At 42.4% G+C, this 12,357-nt stretch overlaps 1 protein-coding gene across 1 annotated transcript; it reads left to right on the top strand.

Annotated features, from left to right (window-relative positions):
* Window positions 1-8,941: 8,941 nt before the first annotated feature.
* ATOH7 (atonal bHLH transcription factor 7) lies at window positions 8,942-12,142 on the top strand. Its single transcript, XM_039911311.1, has one exon. It carries the CDS (start codon window positions 10,728-10,730, stop codon window positions 11,181-11,183), a length of 456 nt encoding a protein of 151 aa, XP_039767245.1. The 5' UTR covers window positions 8,942-10,727; the 3' UTR covers window positions 11,184-12,142.
* Window positions 12,143-12,357: the final 215 nt, after the last annotated feature.

Raw genomic sequence — 12,357 nt, forward strand, 5'->3', positions numbered from 1 at the left:
CCTCTAACTCCTAAGCCTGGGCTCTTTCCACTAAGCCATGCTGTTTTTCAGCATGGACGTGACGTGGACAACCTAGAATGACGTCCCTATGGAAACAGGGTAGAATTTTAGAGGGACAGGTACAAGAATGGAAAATTAACATCACGGGTTTAGGATGGGAAAATTCTGGAGAGGAATTAGAAGTGTCCCAGCAAATTAACTTGTATCTACCCCAGCACTTAGAATAGTGATTGACCCATAGTAGGCATATATCAAATATCAAAATTATTATTACTATTAGTAGTAGTAATATTAGCTCTAAGGCCATGCAGCTTGGTCAGAAAAAGTCAGAAATGCCTTCAGCCTCCAAGGATCAGGGCTGGCCCAAGGGCACACATTGGACCCATTTTTTTTTACAGTACTTGCTAAGCGCTTACTATGTGCCAGGCATATAATACCAGGCATACTAAGAATTGGGGTAGATATAAGCTAATCAGGTTGGACACAATCCATGTCCCACATGGAACTCCCGGTCTTTATTCCTGTTTCTACAAATGAGGGAACTGAGCCATAAAGAAGTGAAGTGGCTTGTCCAAGGTCCCACAGGAGACAAGTGATGGAGCCCAGACTAGAATCCAGGTCCTTTTGACTCCCAGACCCGTGCTCTATCCATGAGGCCACAATGTTTCTCTAGCAGGCACATTAGGTCTCCTGTTGCACCCTACTTCCCCATCTTGTCCAATGGCTCTAAAATTCAGATCCATGGAATTTGCTTTTTCCTGAAAACCGACAGCAGAGGCAAGAACAATTCTAGACTTCACTTCCTCTGGATGGGGAACCTCAGCTCAGTTGTGTACTTAGCTCAGTTGTATTTATTGAGCACTTACTGTATGCAGAACACTGTGCTAAGCGCTTGGGAGAATACAGTATAACAACAGAACAGACACATTCCCTGACCAGAATGAGCTTACAGTCTAGAGACTTCCAGCAAAGAGATTTCACCCAGAGAATTTCATCGAAATCTGCTACTGTCAGGGCTCCCTCTTACCTTCCACATAGGACTGCAATCTGAGCACCTTGACAAATTACAAAATTCCCAGCTCTCCCCTTCTCACTCATGTCAATCAATCAGTGGTATTTATTGAGCACTTACTATGTGAAGAACACTGTACCTAAGCTCTTGGGAGCGTACTATACAACATATCTAGCAGGCACGTTCTCTGCCCATAATGAGCTTGCGGTCTTCCAACTGGCAGGTGTTCCTACAGTCCTATAGAGTGGATTCAATTCCATTCGTGAACTTAAGTGCACGCATGGACTCTCTCTCTCTCACCAGATCAGGAATTCCTGACATATGGATGCATCAAAAACTCGTAGTTCAAGAGCTGGATGCTTCCAGATCCAGTTTTTTAACTTCCATACATTTGACTTCTTTGTCCCTGGTGATCAGCCCAAAAAGAGTTTCAGCCTTGGTCTGAACAGACTTTGGTCATAAAGTAGCTTTCCTACTTTCCTACTTTATGAATAACACAAAGTCAATTTCACTAATCCCCTATTTAGCAAAGAGTGGCTGCGGCTACTGTGTGGGAATAAAGACCAGATTGGCTTCAGAATTCTCCCGGGGAAATCTGGCAAAAATTGAGAACAGAATGGGAAGGAAAGTTGGAGGTTTGAGGAGCAGAAACTCCTTTATTTTTGTCAGCTACGTTGCTTCCTTTATGACTCCCTCTTTATGGCTACCTCTTGCCTACCTCCTGCCCCTGACCTGGAACGCCTTCCCCCTTCCTATCGGACAGACCTCCACTCTCCCCTCTTTCAAATCCTTATTAAAATCACATCTCCAAGGGGCTTTCCCTTACTAGGCCCTCATTTCCTCTACTCCCTATTCCTTCTGGGACACCCTCATACGTTGTACCCTTTATTTACCCCACCCTCAGCCCCCAACACTTAGAGTGTGGGCTTGGGAGTCAGGAGGCCATGGGTTCTGATCCCAGCTCTGCCACTTGTTCTGTGTGTGACCTTGGGCAAGTCACTTCACTTCTCTGTGCCTCAATTACCTCACCTGTAAAATGGGGATTGAGACTGAGCCCCTTGTGGGAGAAGGGACTGTGTCCTACCCAATTTGCTTGAATCCACCCCAGTGCTTAGTAAGTGTTAGGCACTTACTAAATGCCAAGGCACTGTTCTAATTGCTGGGATACAAACAAGAAAATTCGGGGTGGACACAGTCCCTGTCTCACCTGGGGCTCACATTCTTAATCTCCATTTTTCGGATGAGGAAACTGAGGCCCAGAAAAGGGAAGTGACATGCCCAAAGTCACACAGCACACAAGTGTCAGAGCTGGGATAAGAAGCCATGACCTTCACCTTCTGACTCCCAGATGCATGCTCTATCCACTAGGCCATGCTGCTTTTCTAGTACAGTGCCAGGAACACAGTAAGTGCTTAACAAATACCATAATTATTATTAGCATTATATCCGTAATTTATTCTAATGTCTATCTTCTCCTCTAGCCTGCAAGCTCCTTGTGGGCAAGGAGCATATTAACCAGCTATGTAATATTGTAAGTGCCTAATAAATAATAATAATGCATTTGTTAAGTGCTTACTATGTGCAGAGCACTGTTCTAAGCGCTGGAACGGCAGGGACTGTCTCTATCTGTTGCCGACTTGTTCATTCCAAGAGCTTAGTACAGTGCTCTGCACATAATAAGCGCTCAATAAATACTATTGAATGAATTGAATGGGATAGATACAGGGTAATCAGGTTGTCCCACATGAGGCTCACAGTCAATCCCCATTTTACAGATGAGGTAACTGAGGCACAGAGAAGTTAAGTGACTTGCCTACAGTCACACAGCTGCCAAGTGGCAGAGCTGGGATGCAACTGTTTGCTTGCTTGCTTGATCCAAGTATCCCTTTACTTGTTTTGAGTCAGCTAGGAGGGTAGCACAGCATTCAGAAGTAAAGAATATGAGCCCAGTGGTGCCTGCTATGTCCCCATGCCCACTGAGTCATATATATACTGGCCTACTGGGAATTTCATGGAATCCTAGTGGATAGTTCAGCCCACTGAATTGTTTAATCTAGCAGTACAGCCTAGTGGATAGAATTGAGCCTGGCAGTTAATCCCAGCTCTGACACTTGTCTGTTGTGTAACCTGGGACGACTCATGTCACTTCTTTGGGCCTCATCTGTAAAACGGGGGTTAAGACTGTGAACCCCATGTGGGACAGGGGACTGTGTCCAACTTGAGTAGGTTGTATTTACTCCAGTGATTAGAACCGTGCCTGGCACATAGTAAGGGCTTAACAAACACCATAAAAATATAACTTTCAGCATTTGAAAATATTCCTGGACTGAAAATGCTATCAAGCACAGATATTAAATGTTACAGACATGTTGATGTCTTGTTGTTAGTATTTTGTGAAGCATTTACAATAGTATGTAGGCAATCAGTGCTATTTATTGAGCACTTACTTTGTATACAGAGCACCGTATTACATGCTTGAGACAGTGTAATACTACAGAGTTGGCAGACACAGTCCACTACCTACAGTCTATAGTCTACATGATTCTGAAAGTATTTTGTAGACATCAACTTTCAAGTCCTTCACTTCAGACATTCCCCAGTGGACCAGAAGGTAGCAATACTCTTGAACAATAATACTGTTTCAAAAATGAATTGATTAATAGCCACCAGAAACAGCAAAACAAAACCACTAATGGGGATTAAGTGATCTATCATGCAAAATTTATGCAGATACAAGCCATCAGCCCCTGCAAGACTTAGCAACAAATGTGCTGATTAGGGGTGATTGTATGCAACACATACCAGCTGAGCTCTGCAGACACCACTGACCGCTAATTTGTCCCTGGCAACTTAAAGTGTTTATTTTTGGTCCCTGCAATTCCTTTTACCTTTCAGGTATTCGGTGTTTTTTTTTTTGGAAAAGAATTTGACCTTCAGAAGCAGTGTGGCCTAATGGAAAGAACACGGGCCTGGGAGTCAGGGGAGCTGCATTCTAATCCCAGCTCTCTGCTGTGTGGCTTTAGGCAAGTCAGTTCACGTTTCTGTGCCTCAGTTACCTCATCTGTAAAATGGGGATTAAGATTGGGAGCCCCATGTGGGAGATGGACTGTGTCTAATTTATCTAGTATTTCGTTCATTCCATTGTATTTATTGAGCACTTACTGTGTGCAGAGCTCTGTACTAAGCTCTTGGGAGAGTACAATTCAACAATAAACAGACACATTCCCTGCTTGGGAGAGTACAAGTCAATCAATCAGTCAACTGTATTTATCGAGCCCTTACTGTTGCAGAACACTGTACTATCACTTAGGAGCGTACAATATAACAGACACATTTCCTGCCCACAATGAGCTAACATGATCCCTGATCACAAGGAACTTAAAGGCTAGAGGGGGAGACAGACTTTTAAGTAAATTGTGGATACATATATAGGTTGTGTGGGCCTGAGGGAGAGGTGAATATCAAGTGCTTAAAAGATAATAATAATAATGTTGGTATTTGTTAAGCGCTTATTATGTGCAGAGCACTGTTCTAAGCGCTGGGGTAGATACAGGGTAATCAGATTGTCCCACATGAGGCTCACAGTCCTAATCCCCCTTTGACAGATGAGGTAATGGAGGCACAGAGAAGTTAAGTGACTTGCCCACAGTCACACAGCTGACAAGCGGCAGAGCTGGGATACAGATCCAAATGAATAGGTGATGCAGAAGGGAGAGCGAACAGGGTAAATGGGTTTAATCATGGAAGGTCTCTTGGAGAAGGTGTGATTTTAGTAAGACTTAGAGGGTGGGGAGAAGCAGTAGTCTATAAGTGAGGAGAGAGGGGTAGGAAGAAAATATCCCTTTTTTCTGGCACCCAGCTTCCAGGTGCTGCAATGTTGTCTTTGCATGAAATTCTTTTTTTGAACCCCTTCTTAAACTTTCCCCTGGGGTTCTTAACCTCTTTTTTGCTTCCTGGAGGAGCTGTAAATCAATGAAAAAGAGCCAGCTTGATTTTCTCAGTGCTTCCCTTTAGGACCTAATTGGTGAAACTTGGGGAGTGAAGGTGGTGCAGAAGTAGGTAGTGGTAGAAGTAGGTATATTTGAGTGATGAAGATTCTGCAGAGCAGAGAAAGGATGACAAGGTTTGCCATGGCTCCTGAACTCCTATTGTAAAACAGCTCTGGAAATGATACAATTCAACAATTCCCAAAATGATGAGAAGTAGCATAGCTTAGTGGATAGAGCATGGGCCCGAGAGTCATTAGGACCTGGCTTTGCCACATGTCTGTTGTGTGACCTTGGACAAGTCACTTAACTTCTCTGGACCTCCATTACCTCATATGTAAAATGGGGATTAAGCGGGTGAGCCCTGGGGGGGACAGGGACTGTGTCCAAGCTGATTAACTTGTATCTACCCAGCACTTGGAACAGTGTTTGGCACATGGTAAGTGCTTAACAAGTACCATATTATAAAGCCCATTTAGGGAAGAACCTGGGAAGCCGCTGTAAAAAAAATACTAAACCATTTCAAATGTCCAAGGTCCATTAATCCCTGACACTTTTCCTCAGGTTCTCGAAGCATTTTATATGACAGATTATTTCTCTTCATATGGGTAGGAGTAATCTGAAATTAGAGATGGAAAGAGTGTTTTTCAAAGATTACTTTCTAAGTCAGGGATGGTCCTGAGGTTAGAATCTCAATCTATTATCACAGGGCTGTACTCCTCTTCCTCTTCTAGACTGTAAGCTTGTTATTGTCAGAGAATCTGTCTACTAATTCCATTGTACTGTACTTTCCCAAAGTGCTTAGTACGGTGCTCTGCACATAGAAAGTGTTCGATAAATACGATCAATTGATTCAGATTCAAAGGTTACAATCCATACAAAAATTGACACAGAAAACCAGTAAACAGTCAAGGGTAAGATTTATCATGTAACATTCTGAATAAATAATTGACAGCAGTCAAGTGTTTTCCTGCTTACTTTTCTGCCAATCCAAATTTTGATAATAATAATAATAGTTGTGGTATTTGTTAAGTGGTTACTATGTGTGAGGTACCATACTAAGTGCTGGGGTAGATACAAGCAAATCGGATTGCACACAATCCCTGTCCCTCATGGGGCTCACGGTCTCAATCCCCATCTTACAGATGAGGCACAGAGAAGTAAAGCAACTTGCCCAAGGTCACACAGCAGACAAATAGCAGAGTCAGGATTAGAACCCATGACCTTCTGACTCTCAGGCATGTGCTCTATCCTCTACACCATGCTGCTTCTCCAAAATTTTACTCATACTCTTCTAATTTGTCCTTTTGATTTTGCTTCTGCTTTAATTTAATTCCTTGATAGGAATTAAAATACAATTAAATTAAATACAATTAAATTAAAATACACTAAATTAAAATTAAAATACATCCCAATCCCATCATCTCTGCTTCCTTCCCCCAACTTTTTCCCCATTTCCCCACATCTCCTATCTCCTCGCTCTTTTCTATGCTGTGCTGGAGTATACATTTCCCCGAGGTAGCTCACAATAATCTTCAAATTAAATGCTCATGGTCAGACCCCTTTGAAGGGACTTTTTTTTTCTTGAAGAGATAAGCACTGTTATCTGACAATTATTATTCAACTGGTGATGACTGCAGTCCTCAATCTTTCATTCTTGATAGGAAGAAATTGTTACCTCAAATCAAACTGAAGAACAAGAGTTAGTTTCAGCAAGATGAATGGAGTTTCAGCTCTTTGTGGGGAGGGGACGTGTCTATCAATTTTGTTTTATTGTACTCTTCCAAGTGCTTAGTATAGTGCTTTGATCACAGTAGGTGCTCAATAGTTACAATTGAATGAACAAATACATGCACTGCACACAGTAAGCTCTCGATGAACACCATCTTCTAGAAAAATATTATACTCATTCTCTTTCTCATCTATCTCATCTCTATCATATTGATCATTTCCATATTTTTGAGGCCAGACTTTAATGACGTTTTACCATTTATGATTCTGTTTCAATGGCCACTGGGCACCACCATACACTTGAATACGATAAGCGCTTGGGTGTTCTGATTGGAGTTCTTCTCTGATGAGAAGCAGAATGGCCTAGAGGAAAGTAGAGGAAAGAGCATAGGCCTGGGAGTCTGAAGATCACATTTCTAATATCTGTTCTTTCACTTGTTTGTTATGTTATCCTGGGCAAGTCACGTAACTGCTTTGTGCTTCAGTTTTCCCATTTGTCAACATGGGGATAAGATACCTGTTTTCTTTCCCCTTCAGACTGTGACCCCCATGTTTTTTTCTTTTGTGTGTGTATGTGAGGAGGTATTTGTTAAGCGCTTACTTTGTGTCAAATACTGTTAACACTTGTAAGTACCGGGGTAGATGCAAGTTAATGAGGTTGTATCCAATCCCTGCCACAAATGGGTCTCCCAGTCTAAATTGGAGGGAGAACAGGTTTTGAATCCCCATTTTACAGATGAGGTAACTGAGGTTCAGAGAAGTTAAGTGATTTGTCCTAGGTCACACAGCAAGCAACTAACAGAGTTGGGATTAAAACCCATGTCTTCTCATTCCCAGGCCCATGCTCTTTCCACTAGACCATGCTACTTCTGTGTCTGATCTGTGTACCCCAGCCCTTACTTAGCATTGCATTTCGTACCCAGCAAGTGATTAACAAATATTACAATTATTATTAATTTAAAAGCCTCATGCAAGTGGGTTTCAGACATGGCAGTTATGTTTCTGTCTGCCTTGCTCCCATTAATATTAGTGTTAAGGAACATACCATACTCCATAATCTAACTGGTGACGGAGCTAAGAAAGCCATCTGGTCACCAGGACTTTGGCTATAGGGCAGGCCAATTCATTGTCACCTAAGACAAAAGCAACAGGAGTTGGGAAATAAACTCATTGTGGGCAGGGAATGTGTCCATTTGTTGTTATATTGTACTCTCCCAAGTGCTTAGTACAGTGCTTTGCATGCAGTAAGCGCTCAATAAATACTATTGAATGAATGAAATAGTTCACCACCTAACATTTGCTGCCAAAGTAAAGTTCTTATCATTTAATATATGAATCAATGAATACTATTGAGTGAATGAATGAAATAGTTCACATCCTAATATTTGCTGCCAAAGTAAAGTTCTTATTGTTTAGTATATAGAAAACAGTTCTTTGGAGAGAGGGGAGAGGACAGTGCATACAAGAAACAATAAACTAAATATAACCGGAGCAGGGCAGGTTTCTGCGGAAAACTGAATATCTGTCAGACCATAATGCACGGACGGGAAATCCCTGCCATCGGAAAGTGCCTTTTCTGATCAAGGCGCTTTAGGACTCAGCATGGTGAGAGCAGAGTGGTGGTGGGTTGGGAGCAGACTGCATTCAACATCTGTCATGCTGGAGTCCATTAATGTTCCACTGCACCCTATTGTTTTCAATTTATTCAACTTCATTTTATTGTCAGCTGCTTCTGAAGGGATTAATCAAGTCTTTACACTGAGGCGGGGGTTGGGGGTCACGGTGAGAACAGTGGGTCTGCACTTTGAGACGAGTGGGAGGGCATCTTGGAGGAAAACATCCCCGATTTAGGAGTGCTTGTTAATAATTTAATTAAGCTTCAAATCAAACAGCAAAACTCAACGTGGTGCTGATAGCCTCCCCATTCCACAAAGAATAGAGAGCACTCAGTCTCTAAAGGGAACCTCCAAAGCTTGTGAAGGGATTCTGGGGTATGAGTGAGTGTGTCTGAGGGTTTCAAGAGTTATAAACATAGAAAGATGAGATTCACGTCCTAAATATAATTATTTTTCTCTGCTGACTTTTTCAAAATGATATTTGTTACCACTTACTATGTGTCGAGCTCTGTTCTAAGCAATGGAGTAAATATGTTAGTTTGGAGACAGTCCCACATGGGGCTCACAGTCTAAGTAGGGAGAACAGCTATTGAATCCTCATTTTACAGATGAGGAAACTGAGACACAGAGAAGTGAAATGACTTGCCCAAGAGCCGAGATTACAACCCGTGTAGGTGTTCTATTGAGTGGGTAACAGAGCTTCCCTCCCCTGCTTGATCACTATCATCAGCAAATTAGGTCATGCACCATTGTTTCTAGAAGTGGATTTGTTCCTCTTGAGGCTTAGAGCTTGTATCTTCACTATCTGAAAGACGCACTAAAAAAGAACAGGGTATTTCTTTGGGTTTCAACTTTTTGGGAACCCTGTCAACTCATTCTTCATTTCCCATGGATGAGTGAGTTATGAGTTGTTATGTTTTACACGTGGAATCTTTATTTCTCATCAACGTCAGTTTTAAATGGCAAATAATAAATTCTCCATGTGCACCATTTACACAACTAACCATATACACCAAATACACCATTTATACAACTAAGCCTTGGAAGCTGGGGAATAAAATGCGGAAAATATTCCTCAGTAACCAGTCTTTCTACAGCCTAATTAAGATTGGATGAATATGCTTTCTGAGCCTGAAATATATTTCAAAGTATTGCAATTACTTTCTCCAAGAACACACAAACTTAATTTGCATATTAAAATTTACCTTGGCAACAATGATGCCCTATTTTTTTAATAGGTTTAATTACAAAATTTGTCCAACAGATTAAACTGACACTTGGCAGAACTCAGTCGCACTTTCTGATAAAAAAAATCTTTTCAAACTCAAATGCTGGATAAACCCACTAATCTCCCAAGCATAAATTGTCCGAGGAAATCATTTTTAATAGAAATCATTAACACGGGTTCATTTCTGGTACAAATGTGTTTGGCTGCTCTGAAAAAAAGATTATCCACTGGGAAATATTTTTTTTTTCTCTTGACCATTGTGATTCTTTTGGGGACAGCCAGACCCCTCCAGATGGCACGTTGTTAGTGCTGGACAGACACGGCTTAGAGGGACTTTTCAACAGATGAAGTCTGTAATGTCAGGATTTTTCTGGATTTTTTTTTCTCCTGCAGTTCCCAGGGTGGGAAGGTGCTGAGATGGAAGCAGAGGGGCGCCCATCCACCTGCTACCACCTGTTCATCCTTCAAACCCTCCCCTATAAATCCTCCTCCTCCTTTTCCTCTTGCCTCATACAAATGATCAAGCTCTCCCAGCAGCTACACCAAGGAGGACGCATTCTCTTGTGTTTGTTCTTTCTCTCTCCTTTCTCACTCTTCCTCCCCTCTTTCTATCTCCTCTCTCTCTCTCTCTCTCTCTGTGTATTATTTTTTATCACTTTTGTGATAAAGAATCCATCATCCTGGGAAGAACGTGGGGATTTTCCCTAAGGATCAAAAAGGCCTTCTCCTATGCACCCATCAGCACCAGACAAAACCTGTTTAACCTCTGAAACCACTGTGGGGAAAAAGGGACCGTTGTTTTCTAGGACTCCGGGGAAACATCATTCTTTTTTCACTTTTTACTTTCTCTGAATCTGGAAGTGTGAAAAGAGCCTGAACATTAAAACCTCACAAAAGAGGACAGCACCTTGCATCTTTGCAGCGGAGAACGTTAATTTCACCACCCTTCGCTGAGTGCACCTGATGCTATCATTTGATGCTTACAGATAGTTCCCTCCTTGGCCTCCCATGTGGGAACCAACTCGGGACAGGTAAAATTATTTCATTCTAAGAGAGAGTGTTTCCTTTCCCCTCCCCTTCTCCTTCTTCGTTGCTGCAGGGTGGAAAGGGGGGTGGGGGAGAAGTGAACTGTCCTCATTTGACTCTCCTGAAGGATGAAGTCCTGCAAATCTGGTGTCACGGATTCCGGTCTGGAATCGGACCCCCGGTGCCCAAGTGGGACCGAGTGCCTGGTGAAATGCAGCTCGGAGAGGCTGGAGAACTCTGCCCGCAGGAGACTGGCAGCGAATGCCCGGGAGAGGCGGAGGATGCAAGGACTCAACACGGCTTTTGACCGCCTGAGGAAGGTGGTCCCCCAGTGGGGCCAAGACAAGAAATTATCCAAATATGAGACCCTGCAGATGGCCCTGAGTTATATCATGGCCCTGACCCGGATCCTGGCGGAGGCAGAGAGGTACAGCCCAGGGAGAGACTGGATCAGCCTCCACTGTGAACCCTTCGGCCCAGAGATCTACCCTCAGTACGTGGGGCAGAAGTTGCCGAGGGATAGCGATCACTACGCTCAGAGGCTCTTTGGCTATGCACCAGAACGCTTCCAAATTGCCAATTAGAACTAATGAATTACCCAGGATGGGCGGCAGCTCGACTGAAGCACTGGCAAAAGTTAGCCGGAGAAGGTGAAATGGTCCCTGGCGGCACTAGCTATATTTGAGTCTGGGAGATGTTTGCCTTTGAAGTAGCTTGAAAGAGCTGCTGTTCTGACAGCTTGACATTTTAAGAAGAATAAGTCTGGAGGACTTCTTACACCTCCAACCAAGCGTGCTGGTCACTGGAACCGCTATTTGCTTATGAAACGGTGCTTAATTTGTCATGAAATTGTTGTGGGAGCTCAAGCAATTTATGTCATGTCGTACTTTAAATGTGTAATGACTTTGAATGTGCAGTGATTGGATGGCCGTTATTACCAATGACAATACCACTATTAGAGCTTTGAACCTCCAATTTCTGAGGTTCGAGGCTGAGGGTCGGTAGTCTTGCCGTAAGCTAAAACCTGTTTATGACCTGAGGCGGTCCCTTAACGGAGATGGGTAACCATAGCATTGGATTACAGTGGGAATTTTAAATGTCATTTTATAGACAATTCTTGTTTTCCTTTATCTTATTGCTTTGAGGAGAAATTTTAAATCTCATGTAATCTTAAAGAAAGAATGATTAGGGTATATTGCAGTCTAATCCCTCAAAGAAGTAACTTCTTTAAACTTTGTAAGTTTGACTTGTGTGAGATCAAGAAATATATAGGCTATGTACATACTCTTGCTTCAAAACATGTACCATTTTTGTGTATGCTCAAAACAGAGCTTAACATCCAATAGCGTAGGTAATGTTTTACTTGTAACTCAGTTGTGAGAATTCAGTAGATGGGTTTCTATTAAAGTTTGGGCATGCCGAGAGCAACCTCAGTTCTTTTTGTAGAGTACATGACTATAAATGTCCGGTATTTAAAAAAAAATACATGGAGGATTTCAAAAGAGTTTTGTAAAATTCCAATAAAATCGTCGGCGATTTATCATCCAAAGATCCTGCTGGCTCCCTGACAGCATGGGGGATCTCATTAAAGAGGGATGTGAACCTGATCTCATCTGTGTGAGAAGATACAATATTTGCCTCAAACATCATCAACTGGAAAACAAGCACTCAGAGGAGGGTATTGGTAAAGACAGAAAAGGCATCTAGATCAAAATCGTAATCCATTTTCCCCCTGCCGCGATCCATCGTGGGATTAAT

The sequence above is a fragment of the Ornithorhynchus anatinus genome, chromosome 3 (assembly GCF_004115215.2).
Source record: "Ornithorhynchus anatinus isolate Pmale09 chromosome 3, mOrnAna1.pri.v4, whole genome shotgun sequence".
NCBI classification, from domain to species: Eukaryota; Metazoa; Chordata; class Mammalia; order Monotremata; family Ornithorhynchidae; genus Ornithorhynchus; species Ornithorhynchus anatinus.